This window comes from Equus caballus, chromosome X, assembly GCF_041296265.1.
Source record: "Equus caballus isolate H_3958 breed thoroughbred chromosome X, TB-T2T, whole genome shotgun sequence".
Classification (NCBI taxonomy): domain Eukaryota; kingdom Metazoa; phylum Chordata; class Mammalia; order Perissodactyla; family Equidae; genus Equus; species Equus caballus.
Window position 1 is genome coordinate 68,810,944 of NC_091715.1, and position 27,027 is coordinate 68,837,970.

General features: G+C 37.9%; 1 protein-coding gene across 5 annotated transcripts in view; it reads right to left on the bottom strand.

Moving 5' to 3' along the window:
• PHKA1 (phosphorylase kinase regulatory subunit alpha 1) overlaps positions 1-27,027 on the bottom strand; it is a 110,894-nt gene that overhangs the window by 27,186 nt on the left and 56,681 nt on the right. For 3 of the 5 annotated variants that reach the window (XM_014728967.3, XM_003365812.5, XM_070258213.1), the window contains 6 exons: positions 20,646-20,755; positions 18,850-18,994; positions 10,478-10,556; positions 8,588-8,754; positions 4,172-4,263; positions 3,462-3,601 (listed from right to left, as the gene is read on the bottom strand). In XM_014728967.3, coding sequence (XP_014584453.3) covers positions 3,462-3,601; positions 4,172-4,263; positions 8,588-8,754; positions 10,478-10,556; positions 18,850-18,994; positions 20,646-20,755 — 733 coding nt within the window. Of the gene's footprint in view, positions 1-3,461; positions 3,602-4,171; positions 4,264-5,866; positions 6,044-8,587; positions 8,755-10,477; positions 10,557-18,849; positions 18,995-20,645; positions 20,756-27,027 lie in introns of all 5 variants that reach the window. The other 2 variants (XM_001488209.7, XM_070258211.1) reach the window with 1 other exon arrangement.

Consider the following 27,027-nt stretch of genomic DNA (forward strand, 5'->3'; position numbering starts at 1 on the left):
TAGAGGATATAGACTTGGCCACTGATTCCCAATGGTAGTGGAGATGTTATAGGGAAAGGCAGGGGCTGAGGAGATGAAGATGATGACACAACTTCAAGTCTGAGTGACTGAAAAAAATGATACCATGAGCAGGGTCAGGAAGTAGTAGGTTTTTGGTAAAGACAGTGAATTTGATTTTAGACATGTTGAGTAAGAAGACATGTATAAAAATAAATTCCAAATAGATTAAAGACCTACATTTTTCAAAAAAAAATTACTAAAGGTATTTAAAATATTTTTAAATTCTGGGAGGGAGAAGGTTCTTCCATGCATGACAAGAAAAACAGAAGCCAAAAGGGAAAATGTTGATAGATTTGACTATATAAAACCTAAACTTTTGCATAGAGAAAGCCATATAAACAAAGTTAAAAAGTAAGTTCTTTGGACAAAACATCTGCAACAAATATAACAAACAAAACAGCAATATCTAATATCAATAAGAAAAATATAAATAACTCAATAGAGAACAAAGGTTATAAACAGACAATTTACAGAAGGAATACTTTGTCAACAGACAAAGGAAACCCCACCTCCCAACTTCTACTCTTAAATCCGTGAAGGATATTGGGCATAATTCTGAGTATATAAAAACCCATGCAGCACATCACACATAATCTACTCAAGTGGTTTGATACTACCTGGAGTACTGGTTGTAGGGAGATTGCAGGGTTCAATCAGATGTTATGGTGAAGTTAGTACATATAGGATTAGATGAAGAAAACACATGTCTTAGGAGCAGAAGAGCTGCCGGTCAACCATGGGTCATCTGAATTGGTGGGAAAGTATGAGCTTTTCATGTATAACTTCCTTTGTTTGCCCATCTCAACTACCCTGCTGAATCTTCAGTTTCATTCAAACTACAGTCATTCTGTCCTTATCCCTTATCTCTTTTCACCTGTTCTCTTTTCATTACTGTGTATTTAGCATTGCACCTGGCACATAAGTACTCAACAATACTTGTTGAGTAAAGCGCCCTATCCCAAAGGAAAAAAGAAACAAAAATATCAAAATAATAAGACTCATGTCTTTTTTTTGACAGTAGCACATAACAAGCTTTATTGGATGGCACTTGGACAGGGTTGTACAAGAGGGGAAGTCTCTCACAGCATGAGACCTTATATAAACCGGTTTATATAAGGCACAGGTTCTACCACCTAGAAGGGGAGGAGGGCAAAGGGACTCCCAGGGGAGTGGGGAGGAGAGGGTTACACGTCTAGGTGATGTCCCTCAGTAGCACTGTGGGGAGTCTCTAGGTTAGAGAGCTCTGAATGGCAGCAGTGGTTTGGGGTACTAATGGCCCAGGGCTTATCTCCTGTTAGTAGATGCAGAGTGGGTTTTGAGGAAGATGCAAAGCAGGCAAGCCCTAAATGGCTAAAAATATGTTTGGACTATTTTTAATATAATTGGACATGTAAAAATTTGACTTTGGTGCTGGCAGGCTTTTCAGCTGTCTTTTTCACTTATTCATTAAAAACCACAATCTGATATAAATGGCACGGGCTTTGGAGTCAGACAGACCAAGGGGACTTCATTACCACCTAGAGGGGATGAAAGTCCCAGACCCCTACTTGGCCTTCTTTGACACTACCCTGGCAGTGGGGAAACTGGAACAGTGCCTGCCTAGTTACAAGTGGGTAAGAGTGGAAATCTGGGCTTCCTGCTCAGCCTTTGTTGATAGGGGTGGGGCCGCAGATTTTTCTATGGTGGAGTGTTACTGTCTAAAAGTTGTCTGTCTTGCTAGGCTGCCCTTTTCCTAGTCCTTTGTCTAGAGAGAACAGGTTTTCCTTAGGGCTTTTGTTGTCTGTGCCCATTGGCAATTTCAGGTTGCTGGCTTCTCCAGATCCCAATGCAGTCAACAGAGAAAACCTGGGGATCTCATCACCTTGTCCATTCCTTGGATCCTGAGGTCCTTAGCCAGTCTGTTGTCTTCTCTCTATCTTTCAACATCTTGTTATGCTTGTTTTATAAATAACGTCCTCCTGTTCTTAGCAAGAGGAACAGAGAGAAATGCATCTACTCTATCTTGTCTGGAACCAGAAGTCCCACTGTGACTATGTTTAGAGAGTCCTTGTCTTTTAGAAATAATACTGAAATATTTAGGAATAAAATGATAAAACTCCTGGTATCTTCTTCAAAATAATCCAGGGGGAAGAGAGAGTGAGAATGTAGATGTGACAAGATTAACCATGTGTTTATAATTGTTCAGGCTGGGTGACGGGTCCAAAAGTGTTCATTATACTATTCTCTCTACTTTTGTATAAGTTTGAACATTTCTATCATAAAAAGTAAAAAAAGAAGTTACCCTTCCTCCTCTGTGGAGGATGGACTTGAGAACAAGATGGAAATAGGAAGATTTGTTAGGAAGCTGTAGCAACAGTCCTGGTGAGAGACAAAGGCCTGAACGAAGGTAGCAATACTAGAGATGCAGAAGATAAAATACTGAGAGGTAAAACTGCACACATTTGGTGATTAACGGGATATGGGGAGAACTAGGTGTTGGTTCCAGAAATGGAGATGGAGAATTTCATGGAGTCTGACTTCATTTTTGACGTTTGGCTGCTGACCACTTTCAAGTCCTATCACTGCTCTTTCCCTTCCAGCCTACATCTGGGCAAGGTGATAAGAAAGTCTGTGTTCCTTTCTTTGGTGCCAGTGAGAATCCTGACTTCAGCCTCACCTCTTAATCATAATAAAATACCAAATCTAGCCTCCTTCCCCTGCTCACTCAGCCTTTTTTGGACCAACTTAGGAGCCTGTTCCTCTCTCTCCATAAAGTCTTATTATGTGAGTAATAAACATCTCACACCTTTTCATATGTGTGGCATCATCAGTCTCAACGCCCAAATTAAATTTAGGGAAGAGGGGGTCCATCTTGCCTCTTCAGTGTGATGACAACATGAATAAATGAGGAAGAATGGGTTCTTTTTGTAGGGGTATATGGGGGACAGGAGAGAGGAGTTCAATTCAGGCATACTGAGTTTGAGGTACTTGGAAATACTGTACCTAGCAGGGTGCCTGACATACAGCAAACACTAAAAAATGCTAGTTTCTTTTTCTTGTAAGCCTCTATATTCCTACTTCTTTTGAGTTAATAATTTATTTAACTGTAGATTTTACCAAATAATGGAGGCTTAAAATGACCATAATAATGATAATAATAGTTATCAGTTATTGGGCACCTACTATGTACCAAGCATTGTATTAGAGACTTTGCAGATAATATATCTTGTTTAATCTTTACAAGAATTCTATGAGGTAGGCATAATCCAAATTTTATAAATGAGAACAATTGAGGCTTTGAACTTACACAGTCGGTAGGCTGCAAAACGGTATTCAAATCCAGATTAGTGAGACTCCAAAGCTGCGCTATATTTACTATGTTATACTTCCGTTCTATGTGAACATTAAAGTCGATTGCTTACTTCATAGTATACAGCATGTAGAGGATATCAGCTTGCTCCTGTAAGCTGGAGGTCTCCCTCAACTGTGAAACCAATGCTTTGAAATCCACCTCCCCGGACCGGTCTCTAGGAAGATGTATTTCTACACGAACAGAGGGAACCTTTAGTTTGAGAAAGGATGAAAAAAATTAAGTCCACAAGTGCTCAACTTAAATAATGCCTTAGAGTGTTGATCTTTTCACCTCTAAACTTTTCCATAAGAATTCTCTAAGTTTTGACGAAAAGTAAAGCAAAAACAAAGAAACCTTCAAGATGTTATGATACATCAATCTAGTTTTCTTAAAGCCTGGCTAGAAAAACTTGCCCATTTTAGGGGCTGGCCTTGTTGCCTAATGGTTAAATTTGTCATGCTCTGCTTCAGTGGCCTGGGTTCAGTTCCCGGGCATGGACCTACACCACTCGTTGGTGGCCATGCTGTGGCGGTGACCCACATACAAAATAGAGGAAGACTGGCATGGATGTTAGCTCAGGATAAATCCTCCTCAGCAAAAAACCCCCCCAAAAAACAAAAAAACTTTCCCATTTTAAAAGTGAATTAAAAGGGACATATATCTTCACCATTTTGCCTACCACCAGTTACTAGCAGAAACCATAATGGCTAGTTATATTATTTTCCATAAGGTTGGTAGTTTTGAAAAAAGCTAACAGAAATATCTCATGTCCAAGTTTACCTGGTCCTCTCGTGGATGATGAAGTGAGTCAAGTAAGTTGAATGAAGGCCGGGAAGCCTGAAATATCTTTGTAGGAAGATACATGTGAACATCTGCAAGAGGTTGACATTTATGGGAAAGCTTAGATGATTAGGAGACTAATAAAAATGCACAGTTGACCTCAACAATGAAGTTATGTATGGGTCAGTTCTTTATAGAACAAGAATGAGAAACTTATCTTTTCTTGGTAATATCAAAGAAAAGAAATATCAATAATTTAAAGACTGATCAATCAATAAACATATTTTTTTTTCCTTTTTCTCCCTAAAGCCCCCCGGTATATAATTGTATATTCTTCGTTGTGGGTCCTTCTAGTTGTGGAATAAACATATTTTGAATGGAATGTCTAGAACTGTAGCATCAGCTGGACATATAAGTTACAAAATTCTACAAATGTAATGAATACCACAATGGTGCTATCAATGATACTTTGATACAATACCACATACAACAGAAAGAACCCAGTTATATTTTATATTTTCTGGACTTTCCCAGGAGAATATCTGGCTGCTAGCAGTTGAATTTCGTTAAGAATAGATAAATGGATGATCCTATCTAGGGAATCAAAAAAATGTAGTGGCTAACCAACTTTGGCATATTCCTAAGATTTTTACTTACAGTTTATTGTTGAAATACTTACCAAAACCTCTGAGATTCTCTTGTCATTTTCACCATTTTACAGATACAGTAAGAGAACTACAGAACTCAAATAACTGTTCAAGCAAGTAAGTAGCAGAGCTGATAATTAAGCTCAAGTTTCCTGATTCACAATCTAGAAGTTTAACTTAATAAAGTTGATCTCCTCACACAGGCCCTTCATCAAGGAGGCATACTCAAAGGGTATACCAAGCTTTTCCCTATTCTAAATGTTAAATGATTCCCCAATGTTCATGTTTAATATATTTGGTTAGTAATGGTCAATAGAGTTTTAGACAGTAAGAACATGCATACCAATCATTCTCATCATCTGTAAAATGTTAACATTTAGGTCCTTTAGGTGTGGCCAAGGAGCCCTTCTGTTCTTTCATATGCAGTACCATAGAGGCATTGAAGACTCTTAGGAACCATGACTACTCCTGGCAATGTGTAGTAGAAAACATCCTCCACTGCAAATACAGCTGAAGGAGGGTGGTGATCATGGGGAGGAGAGTGACAAAGTTGTTGAAGAATGAGTACTGTAGTTGACAACACAGGTCTACATTGCTGGGACAACTGACTGTGAGTTATAGCTGGCATAAGGGAACCAGGTGTAGTTTACTTAAGGGAGAATATCTCCCTCTTCATTGCAAGGTTATCTTATAATAGTTTTCAATGCTTTCTCTTTAAATAAAATTACTTCTAAAGGAAAAAACCCTTTCCACCGTTTTAATACTTTGATGTTAAAATTGAATATGTTCCATGTCTTCTGTTCTCCCTTCTATCACTATGTAACTGGTCAAACCCGCCTACATGGCACTATCTATAGCAAAACTATATAAAATTCATTAATTTTATAAATATTTGAGTGTCTAATATGTTCTAGGTGCTGTCCAAGATGCTGGGGATAAAGCAGTGGACACAACAAAGTTCCTGCTTACATTGTGATAAATGCCCCGCCCCCATCCTGGGTTTCACCTCCTCCTGTGCCTGACTCTAGTGAGTCATGGCATTACTCACTCTGTACATGCAGCTCCTTGGCCTTGGTCACCAAGGACATTAAGTCGCGGGTTGTTTGCACAGCAGCTTGGAACCGATTTAGCCCTCCCTTCTGTGAGGTAGGGGCTAGTTTAGGATGGGGAGGAGTGTGCGCCAAAAGGTGATCTAAATAACGAGCAACTTCATCACCACAGCGAGCTGCAAGGTTAGTGGGGGGAGGAGGAAGAGAAAAAAATCAACATTTTAGTTACTTCACAATCTACCCCATCAAACAGAATGACTGGCTCCTGTGTCCACAACATAGCACCAGAAGTAGGTTGTTTTAATTCATGGGAAAAAAAAAAGTTTGTGATCATTATACAATTTCATTGCTTTACCATTCAGAAACTATGACCATTTACCAGGACCCACTTGTTCTTCAACTTGGCTGAGACAATATTAGGAGCCCTGAAAGCCGTATGAGCTTACTATAGGACAGGTGGAGCAAGCATTTCATAATCTGTGTATCTGCGTGTGATGGTAGTGGTGGTGGCGGCAGCGGTGGAGGAGGAGCAGAACAGGGCCCTTCAAGTCTCACTGGTAAGAGGAGACTTTTGTGGGGAAGGGCAAAAATCTACTAACCATTGAGCCTAACTGAAAACAGATTCCACAAATTGCAGCTACAATTGCTAATGAAAAAACAATTTCCATGTGGCATTGGTGTCAAAAGGACTACTGGCCACACACTGGTCTTTTTAGTCACCTCATTCATTTGTTCACCAAATAGTTATTGCCTACTATGTACCAGGTGGTGTTCTAGGTGCTGAGGTTTCAGTGGTGAAGAAGACAGATATGGTCCCTATCCTCTTGGGCTCCCCCTCCCCTATAAACCTTCTATAACATTATCTCTGTCTATGGATAATAGAAATTAAAAATATACATATACCCTGTGTATGCTTAACATTTCAGACTTTACATTAACATTTAACATTTCAGAACATTCACAGCATTTATAGTTGGAAAAGCACAGTGTGTGGATCAATACCAAAGTCTGCTATGTCAGTCATGCATCATCTGGTTTTTAATCATCTTTGGTGATCTCTCCAGATAGATGTCTTTCTGTGCTCTCATATTACTAATGGGAACTAGCAAAGCTGTAAGAATGGAACTCATACTCAGTGACATCCTAATGACAAATATTATAACCTTGAATACAATCTAGATACTTGAGTGGAGGATTATGAAGAATATAGAGAGAAGTGCTCTCCCCATGAAAATGATAGCAAGCAATAAACAGGTCCATTGTGAGACCACTCATGAGTAAACCCAGAGGAGAAAGTGACTCAGAATGCATAATATCAAGTTTAGTAATACATATCATTAAAAAGATACATTTAACCAAGTAATCCAAGAGAATGAGTGCTACAGATGAAAATCATAACTACCCATGGAATAGCAAACAACCTCAATATATGATCATTCTTGTCTGGTTTTCAAAATATTTCAGTTTATGCCAAGATAAATATCATGACTTTGCTATTATTGATAACAGGACATAACCTTGTATTTAATGTACTTTTCCAACAAAGAAATGAGCACTATTTTAGATCTTACAAAAACAAATACACAATGAATTAAATGGTACTTAGGTGAGTAAATGCTGAGCCCAAACAAGAAAATAATCCTTCTGATTGCTAATGTGTTGCTCTATTGTATATGAGATTATGCTTGCTACCTCACTGTGAGGAAAGCTAATTTATTTTTTTATTTTCTGCAACACACCACTCTTAAGACAAAGAAATTAGGGGCAGGCCCAGTGGCATAGTGGTTAAGTTTGAGTACTCTGCTTTGGCGGCCCAGGGTTTGTGGGTTTGGATCCCAGGCGCAGACCTACACACCACTCATCAAGCCATCCTGTGGGGGTGTCCCACATATAAAATGGAAGAAGATTGGTACAGATGTTAGCTCAGGGCTCATCTTCCTCACACACACACAAAAAAAATTGACTGCCTTAAGATATAGGCTAACAGTCAAATACCAGACAATGAAAGCAGGCAAACCATGTTTTATACAGCTAGAAGAATAACTTGCTCCTATTGGCCCTTTTCTCTTTGGTATTCAATGTAATGCTTGCCTTGCCTATGTCAGTATTGTAACTCTTTAGGGTGTTTCTCAGCCATGTTTAATATATGCCCCCATGATTCTTTCTCACTATATCATCTTCATATTCCTAGCCAATTAGATTTTCTTGTGCTTTATTTGTCTAGTTTGTAATATGAAAGCAATAGGCACACCAAATAGGCTTTGTCAAACTATACAGACCTCCTCAGAGATTCTGATGTGCCCCTGTAATATCATATATAAAAAGCACTCTAATTGAATTTCACATTTTTATGCTTTTTAATGTCAAAAAGCAGTATTGTATATGTATAGCTTTCCTACTACATAGTTGATTAAATATCTCTCACTCACCACTGCTTCCTCCCATTTTGAAATCACCAGCTATTTTATACGACCAGGGGAGAAATCTTCCCTAACCTTTAGTAAGGGATAGTTCAACTCCATACTCCACAATCACCACAGGGATATTAGACCAGAAGCCAAAGGTAAGTACAAAGATGAAAAGTGAAGCCAAACAAAGTAGAAATACAGGTGTATTAAATAGAAGTGAGAGTGCTGGCAGTGAGAAATATTAAAAAGGATGCTCAACAATACTTTGTATTCTTGTCCAGCAAGGCCAATGCCTTTATGAAGCCTCCTTACCATTACTGCTTGAACCATAGTCATCCATCCAGTCGCCAGATTCCAGCTCATTATAGTTGTCATCGTAATCTTCACTGTACAGCTTACCCTCAGGTCCGGGGTCCATGAAGCTCAAATGTGTGCGGCAAGATGTTGTCAAAAACTGTGACAATTTACCTGTTTGAACCCTGACAATTAGAGGGTTAATAGAAAACAGAAAATCAGAGGAAATCCTTTTTATTTTTTAAAGATTGGCACCTGAGCTAACAGCTGTTGCCAATCTTCTTCTTTTTTTTTTTTTCTGCTTTATCTTCCCAAACCCCCCCCGTACATAGTTGTATATCTTAGTTGCAGGTCTTTCTAGTTGTGGGATGTGGGATGCTGCCTCAACGTGGCCTGACAAGCGGTGCCATGTCTGCCCCCAGGATCCCAACCCTGGGCCGCCGCAGCGGAGCGCACGAACTTAACCACTCAGCCATGGAGCCAGCCCCAGAAATCCTTTTTAAAACATTTAGTAAAAAAAGGATAACTAGAATGTTTCATTGGGGGATTACTAATATTTATACACTAGTATAAATTTTTAAAAGTGAAATTTTACAGTACTCCTAGGCATAGTGTAGGGTAGGTTAGAGTACTGTGTTAATAAAGACTACAATTATAGGTTCACAATCTACCAGCAGATCAGTTTTGCTCCTTTTCAGTGCCATGTACTATGTTGCCAACTATGTCAAACATCTAGCAAAAATTTCAATTGGCTATAAGAGAAGCTAGAACAGAACGAAGATAAATCATCACAAATCCATCACATCATTTTAAAAAATACTCAGAAAGACCATTTTGAAAATAAAAGATATATTCGAAAATTTTATGAATCATAATAGATTGTAAGCCATACCCTCTCCTACTTATAAAGCCGACTGCAAAACCCAAAGGGAAAGTGAGTAGTACTGATTTTCTAAAGAAGCCAGCTTGAAGGGACTCCCAATGGCCAGATCTTGGATAATGTGAACATTGAAATAATGACAGGAATGGAGCATGACATACTGAATAAAATAAGAATCCATGAATCTATGCTGACACTAAAACTACAAAATAAAAGGAGGTAAGGGAAAGCTCTTTTTTTTTTTTTTACAGAAGGATTCTAACTAATAGATATACACAGAATGATAGAAACAGAGGATCATCATTTTACAATCCCATTTGTAATAACTGACTCATCAATGGAAGCTAAGACCATTTGGTCAAAGACTGTTGGAGAAACGATATAGAGAACCTGACAGATACCACTTTAAACAAACTGAGAGGCATTCTGCAAAATAACTGACCTTCCTTCTTCAAAACTGTACTCAAAACTGTCATGAAAGATTAACAAAAGGCTGGGAAATTGTTCTGGATTAAAATACATCAAAGAGACATAATAACTAAAATGCCAATGTGTGATCTTTGATTGGAACCTGGAGTGGGGGGAAAAAGCTATGGGAAAACATTATTGGAAAAATTGGTTAATTTTGAATATGGATTCTATATTAGATAATAGTATTATGTCAATATTAAATTTCCTGAGTGTGATGATTATATTGTAGTTACATGTGAGAATGCTCTTGTTCTTAGAAGGCAGAAACTGAAGTACTCAGGGTTGGAGTCATGTCTCTGGCTAACTCACACATAGTTCAGCAAAAAAAAGTGTGTGTGTGTGTGCGCACGTGCACGTGCTCACATATGCATGTGTGAGAGAGGGAGGAAGGTAGGGAAGAAGAGAGGAAGAGAAGGAGGAGAGGGAGAGCTCCTCTGAATAGAATGGGATTATATTGTTAAACATATAGAGAAAGCTATCACAATTGTACCATTTACTCCATACCCAGTTTCCAAATTTCATTTTATTTCACTAAACAGTGTGTAGAGGTCACTTACCTTGCCCCACCAAAATAACCATCCTGCATTTTTCGGAGTGCTGCCAGGATACTTGAATTCAAGCTGGTTCCATCTTCATCTTGAAATGAAGAGAATTTTAAAACAATCTTTGTGGTTTTAACGTTGAAATAAAGGGAATCTTTCAATTATTTCAAACCAACATTCTGGTGGTGATGGTACAAATGAGACACTCCCCATTGAACATCCTGTATTTCAACAATTCATCTGAGAGCCAACAATACCGCAGAATGGGCAAATGGTAAGCTATCATGACCAACAGAGTTCCTCAAAGACAGTATTGTATTTATCATAAGTACTTAGCACAGTGCCTGACAGCAGAAGACTTAGTGATTATTAAATGCTGACAACAATAACAACAGCAACCATTTGTTGAATGTTATGTGCCAAGCACTGTGCTAATCATTTTACATATTATCTCATCTAACGAGCCTTGGTTTATGTGTGTAGGCATAAAAATATTTAGAAAGCTAAGTTATCCGACTTTATGTGAAGGAGATCATATTACATATACTCTTTCATGACCCACACTTTCTAACTTATCCTTTGTAAAAGCTAAAAGTAATTCCATAGCATTTAGACTGTTTTTTATAAGCAACACTGTGATGAAGATCATTGTAGCTACATCTTTATGCACTTATTCTATTATTTCCTTAAGATAGATTCTGACAAGTAGAACTGCTAGGACAAAGGGAACACATTAAAATTTTATAGAAACTCCCAAATTGCCCATTAAAAAAGTTATGTCAATTATATTTCCACTATCAGTACAGAAAGTGACTGCTTCTCCACACCTTTAACAACAATGGGCATTAATAAGCTTCTTAATCTTTGTTTATCCGATACATTAAAAAAAAGACATTGTTTTAATTTTATTACTAGTAAGATTGAGCATGTTTTCATGTACATACTGACCATTTGTATTTCTTATATAATTGCCTTTTAATGTCCTTTTCCCATGTTTCCATCAAGTAGTTTATCTTTTTTCCAATTGACTCTCAAGGGCTCTTTATGTTTTGTGAATATTACCCTTTTCTCTACCATATGAATGACAAACACTTTACCTATTTTATTATTTGTCTTACAACCTCAAGCACAGTTCATTTTTGTATAAAAGATTTATTTAAATTTTCATGTTTTTAAATTTCTCAAATTTTCCTTTTTGTGTCTTGCAAAGGACAGCTTTCTTTAGGCCAAGATCACAAAAACATTCCCTCGTATTTTCTTCTAATACTTTTATAGGTTTATTATTTTTTTGCTTAGCTTTTTAATCTACTTAGAATTTAATTTTGCATAAAATATAAAGTAGCAGGCTTAAATTAATGATTTTCCCAAATCTATTTATTTATATTCTTTTGCCTCTATTTGGATTGCTATGTTTATCATTGTTTTAATTACAATGGATCTGTCTTCTCTCACTGTTTCTAGTTTTTAAAAAATCTGGGGGCTGGCCCCATAGCTGAGTGGTTAAGTTCATGTGCTCCACTGCAGCGGCCCGGGGTTTCACTGGTTTGGATCCTGGGTACGGACCTAGCACCGCTCATCAGGTAATGCTGAGGCAGCATCCCACATGGCAGAGCTAGAAGGACCTACAACTAGAATATACAACTATGTACTGGGGGGGCTTTGGGGAGAAGAAGAAGAAACAAAAGAAATTTGGCAACAGATGTTAGCTCAGGGGCAATCTTTAAAAAAAAATCTGGTTATTCTTGTACCTTTTCTCTTTCATATGAAATTTAGATTCAACTTGTTTATTAAAATTTGTGTTTTCATTTTGATTTGGAATTACACTGAATTGACAGATTAATAAGAATGGACAGCCTCTCAATACTATTTTCATCTAGCAACATGATATATCTCTCTAGTAATTAAAAATTTTCTTTACGTTCATTAGTTTTATAATTTTTCTCATATGGTTATATGCATCTTTCTTATTAAGCTTATTCTTATTTACTTTTCTAGAAAATTTGTCAATTTTATCTAAATTGTACTTGGTATTCTTTTATAATTTTTAAAGCCTCCTCCATTTCTGTTGCTATGTCCCCTTTCTCATTCCTAATGTTGCTTTTATTATCTGTTTTTTTCTCTTTACTCTGAAGTCTACTTTACCAGATATTAATGTAGCCACTTCTAATTTTTTAAAATTAATTTTACATGGTATATCTTTTCCCATTCTTTTCATTTCAGTCTACCTATACTGTAATATATGAAGTGAATTTCATGGAGACAGCATATATGTGGGTCATTCTTTTATCTACTCTGCCAATCTCAGTCTTTTAATTGGTGTATTTAGGCTATTTACAGTTATTATAATTATTGATATGTTAGAGTTAAGCCTGCCATTTTACTTATTGTTTTCTGTTTCTTCCTCTGTTCTTCATCTTTCTATTTTCTTCTTCCTGCCTTCTAAAACACATACAAGAATTCCATTTTGATTTATCTATAGTCTTTTTGACTATATCTCCTTGTATAGATTTCTTAGTGGTTACTCTAGGTATTACATTATACATACAAACACACATTATATATACATCACTGTCTACTACTGTCAACATTTTGTCAGTTAAAGTAATGTGTAGAAATCTTACCCTCCTTTCAGTCCCTTACCTTCCTCCATTTATAATATAATTGCCTTAAAGATTTTCTCTACATATTTTGAGAACCACATCAGACAGTGTTATGATTTTTGCTTCAACCATCAAACATAATTTAGAAAACTGAAGTGGAGAAAGTCTATTGTATTTATCCATATTCTTAGTCTTTCCACTGTTCTTTTTCTTTCTTGATGTTCCAACATCCAATAATTCCATCTTGGATTATTTCTTTTCCATTTAAAGGAACTTTCTTTAAGCCATTCTTTTAGGGCAGATCTCCTGCAGACAAATTCACTTAGTTTTATTTTAGCTGAGAATGTCTTTCTTTCCCCTTCATTCTTTTTTTTTTTTTTTTAACGATTGGCACCTGAGCTAACATCTGTTGCCAATCCTTTTATTTTCTTCTTCTTCTTCTCCCCAAAGCCCAGCAGTACATAGTTGTATATTCTAGTTGTTGGTTCTTCTGGTTGTGCTATGTGGGATGCCACCTCAGCATGGCTCGGTGAGTGGTGCTAGGTCTGCGCCCAGGATCCAAAGCCATGAAACCCTGGGCCACTGAAGCGGAGTGCATGAACTAACCACTTGGCCACAGGGCCAGCCCCTCCCCTTTATTCTTGAAGTACATTTTTGCTGGATACAGAATTCTTAGTTTATAATTCTTTTCTTTCTGCACTTGAAAAATATTGTGCCACTTCCCTCTGTTCTCCAGGGCTTTTGATGAGAAATCTGCTGTCATTCTAATTGCTTTTCCCATATAGGCAAGGCATCATTTCTATCTTACTGCTTTTGAGATTTTTTTCTTTTTCCTTAATTTTCAAGAGTTTATTATGTGATTTGGCATGGGTTTCTTTGGGTTTATCCTGTCTTGGGCTTTCTCAGCTTCCTGAAACTGCAGGTTTATGCCTTTGGCCAATTTTTCAGCCATTATTTGTTGGAATACATTTTCAGTCCCATACTCTTTTTCCTCTCCTTCTGGGATTCTTAGAACATGAATGTTAGATCTTTTGTTATTAGTCCCACAGGTCCCTGAGACTCTGTTAATATTTCTTTGGGCTATTTTTACTCTTGTTCAGAATGGGTCATTTCTATAGTACTATCTTCAAGTTTAATCTATCATCTCCATTCTGCTATTGAGCTTATCTAGTAAGTTTTTCATTTCAGTTATTGTAGTCTTCAGTTCTAAAACTTTCATTTAGTTCTTTATATCTTCAACTTCTTTGCTGAGAATTTCTATTTCTTTGCTGCAACTTCCTACTTTCAAGTTTCATGTGTGGTCATAATTGCTTGTTTAAGTATTTTTATGAAGACTTCCTTAAAAATCTTTGTCATAATTCCAACATTCTGTCATCTTGGTACTAGTGTCTATTGATCATCTTTTCTCTTGAAGTTGAGATTTTCCTGGACGTTGGTATGAGTAATTTTCTATTGTATTCTGGAAATCTGGGGTATTATCTTGTGAGACTCTGGATCTTACTGAATCTTCTGATACTGCAGATCTCCTCTGATACTGTGTGGCAGGAAAGGGAACACTACTTTGTTACTGCTAGGTGGGTGTGGAAGGGGCTCCTCTACTGATGGGCAAGGATGAAAGTCTAAGCTCCCCACTAATGCTTTTCAGACACTACCCCTAAGGAGAGAGAGAAGTGCCTCTTCACTGTCATGTGAAGGTGGAAATCTAGGGTCCCCACTCAGCCTCTGCTGGTAGGATTGGGAATGGTACTGCAGTTTTTCTCTGTGGTGTTTGGCTAGAGTAGAACAATTATCGTCTAAAAGTTTTCTATGTGGCTAGGCTGCCCCTTTCCTGTTCCTTTGGCTAGAGGGAGAAGGTTTTTCTTGGGCCTTTTTTTATCTGTGCCTGTTTGTGTTTCTGCGCTATAACAGCTTCTCCAGCACCCAGTCCAGGATCTATGAGGCAGAAGGAAAACCCAGGAATTCACTGCTGTGTCATTTCTCAGGTGCAAAGTCCCTAGCCAGTCTCCCTTCTTTTTTTCAACTTTCAGTCTTCTTATGCTTGCTTTATAGATCATGTCCAAAGCTTTTAGCTGTACTTAGCAAGATAAATAGGGAGAAGTGAGTCTATTCCATTTTATCTGGAAACCAGAACTCTTTTCTTTTTTTCAAAGTAAAAGTATTTAAGAATATGAAAATTTCTAAATATGACTTTGGCCAAATCTCTTAAGTTTTCATAAGTAGTAGTATCATTTTTCATTTTAAAACCCTATATAATTTCAAATTTGATTTCCTCTTTAATCTAAGAATTATTTGGAAAAAAATTTTAATTCCTTCACGGTCAGATTTGTTTCTTACTATTCTTGTATTAATTAGTTTTATGTCATATGTCTGGCAATACTACCTGTATGATTTCTACTTTTTAAAAATAAACATTCTTTGTGCATTCTGTCTTTTTGGGTATAGTTTTATATACACACATAAATACAAAAATCGGGTTTGTTAATCCTCTATATCTTTTTAAAGATTTTATTTTTTTCCTTTTTCTCCCCAAAGCCCCCCAGTACATAGTTGTATATTCTTCGTTGTGGGTCCTTCTAGTTGTGGCATATGGGATGCTGCCTCAGCGTGGTTTGATGAGAAGTGCCATGTCCGCACCCAGGATTCGAACCAATGAAACACTGGGCCGCCTGCAGTGGAGCACGGGAACTTAACCACTCAGCCACAGGGCCAGCCCCAATTCTCTATATCTTAAATTATTTTGTATAAATGATCTGTGACATTCCGATAGAAGTATGTTATAATTTCTGACTATGACTGTACAATGGTTTTATCACGTTGTCAAGTTTTCCTAAATATCTGCTTTATATATTTCATTGATATTATTCAGTAGATAAAAGTTTATAAACGTTACACCATTTTGGTATACTGTAACTCTCATCAATATAAAACATCCTTCTTGTCCCATTTACTGACTTGTGCCTCGAAATCTATTTACTATTTTTGTTATTAATATTGCTACCATGTTTCTTTTTGTTAGTATTTACATATCTTTTTTTTTTTAGGAAGATTAGCCCTGAGCTAACATCTGCTGCCAATCCTTCTCTTTTTGCTGAGGAAGACTGGCCCTGAGCTAACATCTGTGCCCATCTTCCTCTGCTTTATATGTGGGACGCCTGCCACAGCATGGCTTGCCAAGCAGTGCCATGTCCGCACCTGGGATCCGAACTGGCAAATCCTGGGCCACCAAAGCAGAAAGTGCGAACTTAACTGCTGTGCCACTGGGCCAGCCCCAACATGATATATCTTTACATGTTCCTTTATTTTTCACTTTTCCATATAATCTTATTTTAGGGATATCTTTTGTAAGCAGCATCTAGCTGGAGTTTGCTCTTTTACATATTCTGGGAATCTTTGTCTTTAATGTGAGAATTTAACAAATTCACATTTTATTTATTTTTTTAAAGATTTTATTTTTTTCCTTTTTCTCCCCAAAGCCCCCTGATACATAGTTGTATATTCTTAGTTGTGGCATGTGAGACGCTGCCTCAGTATGGCTTGATAAGTGGTGCCACGTCCACGCCTAGGCTTCGAACTGGTGAAACTGTGGGTCGCCACAGAGGAGTGCATGAACTTAACCACTCGGTCACAGGGCCAGCCCCAGAAATTCACATTTTAATGCGATTACTAATATGTTCATTTTCATTTCACCAGCACAAAATTTTCTCTCACAAAACACACAGCTCTTGGTAATGTAGGCTTTGGAGACTGACAGGCTTCGTTTGAGGCCTAACACTGTCACTTACTAGCTTTGTGACTCTGGACAATGAGTTACCTTCCTCATCTATAAAATGGGGCTATTAATAGTACCCACCTGCATAGGGTTGTTGTAGAGATTTCAAGATAATGCATTGAAAGCACTTAGCTCAGTGCCTGGCTCAGAGAAAGTGTTCAATAAACACTGCAGTTATTATTGCTATTGTTCCTGCTTTCCTGCTGTTTTTGTTGTGTGACCAAGTAATAAATATCAAAACTTTGTAATTTAAATCTAGATCTTTAGTTTTATTCTTCTTTCCAAGATATAGCTGTGTATCTCATCCCAAATATGAGGTATTTCAATTCTGAAATCTCTTTGTCACCACAAACTCAACATGTCTCTTTCCAACTGGCATCTTCCTATGGAATTTCACTGCTTCTATCAATGGCAGCATTATTTACCTAGTCTCTAAATTTTGGCATTATCTTGATTCATATCTCATATCTAGTTAGCCAACACCTGTCTTGCAAGCATTGTTTAAAATGACTCTTGTATCCTTTCCCATTCTATTTTTACTACTACTAATCCAGCATATATTCTCATCACCTCATGCCTGAATTAGTTTCCTTGATCTCACATTCTCCTCACTATAATGTATACTGTCATCAAATCAATATTCCCTAAATATCACTTTCATCATGTCCCTCCTTGCTCAAAAACTTCTGATAGTTTCAGACTTGCGAGAAAATGTTTTAAATATCACTACTTATTTTCAAGGTCTTCATAATCTGACTCCACCTTACTTATCCAATTTTGTTAACAATTATACTCCAACATGCAAGGCTCACTCTATTCAGGTTGGCCTCTTCACTGTCCACTCACAAGTCAAGCTCATCCTTGCCTCCAGGCCTCACTCATGGTAATTTTTTCCTCACCTAAAGTACTTTTCCTTCTTCCCTCCTCCCATATGAATACCACCCATCCCAAAAAGCCTGAATAAGTCCTACCTCAGTCAAGAAAATTTTCTTTGATGACTTGATCACCTTCACTGTAAAATACCAATCTAATGGTTTAGTATTTCTTTATATACTGCCTTGAATTCTTTTCTATTATTTTTGTGTATTAGCTTGGCCTCTCCAATTAGACTTCAGACTCTCTGAAGACAATTCCAGGAACACAGCAGTTATTAAATGGGTACTTGTTAATTGTCTTAAATGAAGAAGAAAGACAAAAAGAAGAAAAACTACCCTACTTCCTCAACTCCTGTGCTTTTGAAGCACTTTAGAGATGTGACAAAAATCCCTAACCATCTGTCTGGACTTTGAATAATTTATGACAAAGGGTTCTTCTCTAATGGAAAGGAATTCTATGTACTTTGGCAGTACAAACAGGCTTTTGGAAGCAACAGCTGAGACACAGAAAGGAAGCAGTGCTTCAGTATTGGCTCTAGTCCTCCAGGAACTGACAGAACAATAAAGCCTTTCACTCAGTTTCAAGTAAGCTACGTCAGGAAGTCCAGCCAATAAAGGAAAGATAAACTGAAAGCCTTTTCACTTTTCCCTGTTGAATTTTCCTGCTTCAGTTAGACAAGCCTTGAAAGGAGAAGTCTGGGAACTAATCTATAAAATCTTGATGCTCCACTGGAGTAAGACAGATGCACAATGTAGTATTACTGTCTTTAAATGAATTGTGTTAATAAAGTTTCTGCAAATTGACCTAGAAACCAATTATCTGAAGTAGGACCCCACCAAGTTATTCCATTATATTTTTTGAATTATAGCTCTCAAGCCACCTGAAATATTCCTGTGTATTGGTTTATTTGCTACATATTTATTCTAAAACATAAGCTCCATAAGAGTAGAAATCTCATCTGCCTTACTCATTCTATGTATCCCCAGTGCTTATTAAAGTGCCTGGCACAAAATAGAAGCTAATAATAACTGCTGAAAGAATAAATTGTCAGAAGCAGCTCTCCAGTGACTCTAAGATTTTGAAGGGCTAACCACATGACTTATTCCAAAAATACATTTATTTCTTGCTTCATACAACCTTACCAAGCATGGTGTGTGAGATGGGGAAGGTGATAGTGGGCTGGCCTGTCATCCTCCAGCGGCTACAGAGGTAGGAGAGGTCTGTTCTAAGCATTTCCACTATCATCTTGTTGTCCAGAGCCAAGTAGAACTGTTGCTGGTCTATAAACTGAGAAAAAGAAAAATAACAGCTCAGAATAATTTACTCTCACAACTATCAAATAATATTTTAAAGCACTCACATATTCACAAAGGTACATAAGATGTCATAGAGGAAATAATACCCCCAAATTTAATGCCTAATTCTTCCCAAAGTATCTGGTGGTCGATTGGTACATATAAGTTTTGACATTTTTACAGTGTGTTATAGTTTACAAAGTATTTTCAAGTACATAATTTTATTTAATTCTATAACAACCTAGTGATGCTTTTCTTTTTTTAACAGATGAAAAATAAGGCCAAGAGACATTAAATAGATTAGCAAAGTCATATGGCTAGCAAATGGCAAAGAAAGAAATAGAATCTACGGTCCAATACTCTTTCGTCTATACCTTAGCTGCATGATTTCAGATGTAAGATGACAAATGGGAAGCTTAAGCTTTCTTTCCATAAAATAGTTTCTCCTCCCATACATACATATAATTGGGCTTGCTATTGCACTGTAGCTAACAAACAGGCTAACAATGTATATAATAATGGCTAAAACAGTACTGACATTTTTGTTTAGAAGAGGGTATCAAAGATCTCCAGGCATGTAAAAAGGGCCCCTCCCCAAAACAAAGAGAACACATAATTCAGTAGATGAATAAAAAAGACTATATTTTGTTTATAAAGGACAAATATAGTCTTTATTTTTAACTTTTAAAAGTAAAGAGTACTACTAAGATATCACCTTACACCCATTAGAATGACAAAAATATCTAAAACTAATAGTAATAAATGTTGGAGAGGTTGTGGAGAAAAAGGAACCCTCATACACTGTTGGTGGGAATGCAAACTGGTGCAGACACTATGGAAAACAGTATGGAGATTCCTCAAAAAATTAAAAATAGAACTACCATACGATCCAGCCATCCCACTACTGGGTATTTATCCAAAGAGCTTGAAGTCAGCAATCCCAAAAGTCCTATGCACCCCAATGTTCATTGCAGCATTATTTACAATAGCCAAGACATGGAAGCAACCTAAGTGCCCAGCAACAGACGAATGGATAAAGAAGATGTGGTACATATATACAATGGAATACTACTCAGCTGTAAAATAGAACAAAATCATTCCATTTGCAATAACATGGATGGACCTTGAGGGAATTATGTTAAGTGAAATAAGCCAGCGAGAGAAGGATAATCTGTGTATGACTCCACTCATATGAGGAATTTAAAATTATGGACTAAGAACAGTTTAGTGGATACCAGGGGAAAGGTGGGGTGGGGGGTGGGCACAAAGGGTGAAGTGGTGCACCTACAACACGAATGACAAACATTAATGTACAACTGAAATCTCACAAGATTGTAACCTATCATTAACTCAATAAAAAAAAAAGTAAAGAGTACTTTTTTAAGTGCTTCAACATTTGTAAAATCCCTATTACTGTTTCTGCAACACCCAGGACCACTCTTGGTAGCCACAATCACTTGGCACAGCCCTGTGCTACAAGTTCAATTCAGTTCAACTTAACAAATATTTACTGAGCAACTTAATATGTGCAAGGCCTCCTGGAACTCTGATGCTTGTCCTAACTCCAGTAAAGGCTTTATTTCTATAGTGTTTCTCTTTTATTTCCATTTATCTCAATGCATGTTAAAGCTCATTCCACCCACCTGTGGAGTGAAGGTAAAGATAGTTTTCCGAATGTCATAGAGTTTTGAAGTTCCAAGGACTCCCATGTGTCTGTAGGGTCGTCCACTGAGTTTCATTCTACTGTTGCATCCTGAGATAGAATTAAGAGATGGTCAAGATATTTTTAGTGCACAGGTCCAATCAGCAACATTTTTTGTATTAGTTTACACTTCCTGAATAAACAAACTAAGTTTTGTGTCTCAAAGTTAGTGTCCACATCATGTACAGGGCCATGCTAAGCATTATGGGGCTCTCCAAGAGAAATACTAGGCAATTATCTGTTCTTAAAGAAACTTTATGCTCTTATAAAGAAGCCACATTATCTACATATGAGAGACAAGAATGTACATAAAAATTAGTAGTTCTATGAATGATAGAATTTTATTACCAATATTCATACACTGAATTTCCTTAAAGTTTAATAGAAGTGCAAAAGCTATATTGATTATCAAGCCTAATGTAAACTATGCCTCAACGAAGCTGAACAAAAACCTCGTCAGCTTAAAGACGGCATACTAAACTGAAAAACTGAAATAAAAGTGTACCTTGATCTCCTTCAATAGCATAACACTGACACATTTTATTCAACGGGACACCACATTTTATCCAAATAAGTAAAAATACTTTAATATTCTTGTGTCTGATAGAAAATTTTGTGGAACTTTATACACAGAGTAAAATTCACTTGGCAAAGGAACATTTCTGAAAACTTGAGAAAGAGGGAAGATGAACTATCACACAGCTACAAAAGTAAGGCATAATTTTAATGAAAATGTAAATAGAATATATAAATCATGTGTCTAAATATCACGTGTGTCTATATGTATGTATGTATACACACATGTGTGCACATTCACACACACATCCACCTTATTTCCTTAAGTATAGGATGTCTTCTTTTTATAGTTTAGCATTCTGAAATTAGAATCGATCTGATAATTGATGTCTATGTTAAATGTAATTGAATTTTTTTTTGTCTTTCAAAAGGTAATTATTACATCAATACCTCTTACAATAAGGAAACAGTTCATTTATTCACACACTTTTTTTCCTTGTATAACATAGGATAACACTATACACATTGTTCTTAAACTCTTTCTTCCCCAAAATATATATTTTGAATATCCTCTCATGCCAGTAGTGACAGAACTAGTACTAATGTTTTTATTTTGGCTGGAACACAATCTTCTTGGGGATTTTATTTTTGCCCCTGCTTTATCTAAGTGTGTCACTTATCAAGTATGGCACACTTTTTTTTTTTGAGGAAGATTAGCCCTGAGCTAACATTTGCCACCAATCCTCCTCTTTTTTGCTGAGGAAGACTGGCCCTGAGCTAACACCCATGCCCATCTTCCTCCACTTTATGTGTGGGATGCCTGCCACAGCATGGCTTGACAAGCAGTGCGTAGGTCCGCACCTGGGATCTGAACTGGCAAACTCTGGGCCGCCGAAGCAGAACATGAAAACTTAACCACTGAACCACTGGGCTGGCCCCAAGTATGGCACACTTTTATTGTTGCTTCACTCTTATGGACAGAACCAGAGAACTGTCAATGCCTTGATCATATTCCAGGGTCCACTCTGTAAAGCACACATTTTACCTGAGATCAATATCACAATATCACAGGTTTATCCACTGCTCCTTCCATTTTGTTTCTTTTTCTTATTATGGTAAAATATACATAACACAAAACTTACCATTTTAACCATTTTTAATTGTTCAGTCGCATCAAGCACACTCACAATGTTATTCCTTTACCACGACCACCCATCTCCAGAACTTTTTCATCTTCCCAAACTGAAACTGTACCCATTAAACGTAACTCCCCATGCTCCCCTCCCCCTAGTCCCTGGAAATCACCATTCTTTCTGTCTCTATGAATCTGCTTACTCTAGGTACCTCATATATGTGGAACCATACAGCATTTGTCCATATGTGACTACCTGATTCCACTTAGCATAATGTCATCAAGGCTCATCCCTTTTGTAGTGTGTGTCAAAATTTTATTCCTTTTTTAAGGCTGAATAAATACTCCATTGTATGTATACACCACATTTTGTTTATCTTTTTCATCCATCAATGGTCAGTAGGGTCTTTTTGTAGTAATTTCTTATAGTATAACATACATGAAGTCATGTACATGAATTTTAAATGTAAAAACTGATGAATTTTTACATAGTAAACACACAACCCAAATCAAGATATGGAACATTACCAGCACTACAGAAGCCTCCCTCATGCCCCTTCCCAGTTATTAATGTCCCCCAGCTCCCAAAGTTAACCACCATTCAAACTTCAATCACCATAAATAAGTAGTTGTCCATTTTTGAGCTTTATATTAGGAGTCATATAATATGTACTTTTTTATATCTGGTTTCTTTCACTCAACATTATTATGTTTATGAGGTTCATCCATATTGTACATCGAATTAGTTCATTCATCTTCACTGCTGTATAATATTTGAGCATATGAATGTATCATTATTTATTCATTCACGTGTTGATGAACATTTGAGTTTTTTCCCTCAGTTTTTGGTTTTTCTAAATAAAGCTCCTATAAACATTCTTGTTGCATTGGAGGTCCCAAAGATCACCTTCAGGTTTGGTGATTCAGCAGGATTCACAGGACTCGGCATATAGCCGTACTAATGGCTAAGGTTTATTACAGCAAAAGGATACAAAGCAAAATCAGCCAAAAAAAAAAAATGGTGCATGGTGGCAAGTCCAGAGGAAACCAAGCACAAGTTTCCAAGAGGCCTCTCCCAGTAGAGTAACACAGCATATGCTTAATTCTTCCAATATCAAATTGTGACAACACATGTGAAATGTTGTCTACCAAGGAAGCTCATTAGAGACTCAGTGACAAACGTTTTGATTATGGACTGGTCACATAGGCAACCTCTGCCTAGCATGTACCTAAACTCCAAACTCTCAGAAGGAAAGCAGGTGTTCAGCATAAGCCATACTGTTTGCACAGTTTAGACACAGGAAACCACCCTTATCATCAAGAAGATGGTGGAACCCTCCCAAAATCCAAGTCCCCAGATGTCAGCCAAGGGCCAACCTTGCAAGTAGGTCTTTCTAAGAACAGCATTCTCAGGTCTGCCATGTGAACTCTTTTCTGCACAGTCCATCCCCCTGGCTCTTGGCCAAGATATCTTTGTCAGTAGGACCACATGCAGCAGAGTGAAACCAACCTGTAGTATTGTCCTCAGTTATACCCTCAGGGGTCATATATGTAGCCAGATAAAAAAAATCCATTACCATAAACATGTATCTTCAAAAGCCAGGTGGCTTCCTCCTTAAGTTTCTGTATTAACCTTTTTTTTACCTGGCTGGAGGCATCAATCCAGGTGCAGCACAAGCCTGGCCAGTAAATTGAAGCTGACCTGAATGCCTTTCAGGGCTGAGGTAGTGCCAGGATAGTCAGGGCTCATAGACAAGTACAATTCCAGAAGTCACACATAGTACCCTTGGACAAAAAGAGTTTACCATTGTTAGAGCATCTCAAGCAGGACATACATTAATCAGGCAGTTCAGGTTAACAGGGCCCCTAATGTGGCCTCTGCCGTGGGGATTCCTGTCCTAGGGTTTCCAGTCCAGTCCAAAAAAATTCGGTTCAGTCCTTGGTTCAATGGGATTGTCTCCTGAAGGCAGCTGGATCCAAACAGGTTTGTCTGTTCACGACACCAGTTCATGTGCTTTGCAAATGTGGGTGACATCTGGAGGTGCTCTGAGTGGAAGGTGCAGGAGCCAGGGCCACCCCCTGCTGTCTCACAATCAGCTCTTTGGAATCTGACCTTAGGCTCAGTAGTCAGTTTGAATTCAAAGCACCCTCAGCACCAGGGATGACAATATGTGCTTTTATTAGGGAGGAAGGGAAAGCTTCCAGGAGCAGTTCTAAAAATCAAAGATCATTAATGCCCTCTCCCTTCACCCATGCCTCCCCAGGTGTCAGCATTTTGTTTTTTCTCCACTGTTACAAAATCTGTGTCCCACTTAGCAATCGTAGTACAATCATCCCCTCCTTTCATCCGGACCTTTTGTCTAGAAGACTCATATGCAAGAAGTTTAAAATCATTTTCATAGGCAAACCTTTTTATATAACTTAACCAGAAAGACATATCACGGCCAGTTATTGGTCAAGATAAAATCCTAAATTTTCAAATATTTTAAAAATGGGTTTTCATACCTCCCACCCCTTTCATCCTGATCATTTATCCAGTGAGTAACCTAGAAAAGATCGCTCTCTTTCTAGGGACAGCTGCATTTAATAAGCAAATTATTTTACTAAGTTTCGTGCATCAGGACAAAGGTAAGGGAAGGAGAGTCAGGCTATCAGTCCATTGTTGTAAATTGCAACTAATCTGGAAAGTCAAACACAACCATCAACAGCAGTGACACAGCCCCAAGAAGGGGTCAAGAATTTGATCTGTCAGGAGTGGGAAAGGGATCACAGCCCCTGCAGTGTGCTGTCCCCCAATTCGCAGCTTTTGCAGAAATCACAAGTTAGGAACACGATCAGTTTCTATATCAGAAATATCGAGACAATCAGCAGATCAGTTTCAGATAGTCCCATGAGAGAACAAGCCTTTTCTTGTGGGCATCTGCAACTGACCCAAATGGTCGAGTCAGCACCCAGGATGGTTTCATAGTTTAGAGCCCCACAAGAGGGGTGACCCAAATCTACAAAGATCTGAGTCTGAGTTCATTTAAAGTTCATGTAGTTCACTTAGAGTTCATTTAGCCTGTGCTTGCTTTCAGTTCGGCACATCTGGTACTGAGGTGGGAACAGCCTACAGCAGACCATATCAGGTTTCAGCTGAGAGTCAGACCCAAGAAATTAGAATCTGTGAATTTAGGATGCCAAAAAAGCCAAGATGCTGCAGGGCCAGTCAGCCGTGGTCTAAGTCCAAGTCCAAGTGACAAGCAAGACTTTCCTGAGCTCTTTTTATTGTCTACGGTTCAAATCAACCCACTCAAAAATATGCACAACAGGATGAAAAATCATCAGCCTCTAAGAGTTGGACATTTGGTTTCACAAAGGCTTTTTTACAAAACTGCTTTTTAAACTCAAAAAGTTTAAAAAAGTTTAAAAGCATTTTCATCTAGAGATTGCCCCTCTTTTTATGCTGTCTTCCTTTCCCAGAGGCTCCAACAGATAAAAAAATAATAGCATAAATCATTAGTTACGGAGATTAGTTCTATTTCCAATACTTAAAGAGTTTGAATTCCAATCTGCCCACTGGCTGAAAAGGTAGTTGTGTCCCACCAACACCCTTTTTTTTTCCAACTTTCCCTCATCAGGATGATCCCTCTAGCTTTATGAGATTACAAGAATACAACACTTTGCATCAATTTTTATCACACATCCCAGTGCAATAGTCACAAAATATAAAGCCATCATAAAAAATTCTCCCTTTTGGCCCTCACTGAAAGTTTACTCAAACCTCTAGCAGAAAATTCAGCATTTACAGGCTTAATGTTATAGTAGGGAGACCCCAGCTGTAATGTGCAGGCAGGAGTAGGGGGTTGCTGCAGCAGTGGCTAGAGTGTTTTGCCCTTTGATTTATAAAACTTTGCTCCAGCCCTGGGAAGTGATTTAACCTTTTTTTCCTCCCACTTGGATGAAAGAAACACAAACTCTTTAAACATTCTGGCCCATCCAAAGCTCACCTTTGGGCCCTTTCTCCTCCAGCTTGGAGGAGAAAAGAAAAACCAGAGGATCCATCAAGCCAACTCTCCTGGAGTTAGATCTACCTTTTTGAAATTCCACAGGTAACTGTTACCTCTCACAACAGACAGCTGCTCACCTGCTGTTTCATACCAGGGGTAACTCCATAGCCAGGTACCACAAAGGTTGTCATCCTCTACCTTCCTTTTCTCAAACAATGCTTTTGCCATATTTAAATGAGTTAGGGTCACTCCAGAAAATCCCACCACTGTTTCCACTATGTTGGGAGTCCTGAAGACCACCCCAGGCTTGGTGATGTGCTAAGGAGGACTCATAGGACTCAGCACATAGTCATACTTCTGGCTAAGATTTATTACAGCAAAACAATGTAAAGCAAAATCAGCAAAGGAAAAAGGTGCATGGGGCGAAATCTAGAGGACCTAGGCACAAGCTTCCAAGAGTCCTCTCCCAGTGGAGTCACACAGCACATGTTTAATTCCTCCAACATCAAATTGTGACAACACGTGTGAAGTGCTACCTACCAGCTCAGTAGAGACTCAGTACCTAATGTTTTCATTAGGGGCCAGTCACATAGGCACCCTCTGCCTGGCATGTACCAAAACTCCAGACTCTTAGAAGGAAAGCAGGTGCTCAGCACAAGCCATATTGTTTGCACAGTTTAGACACA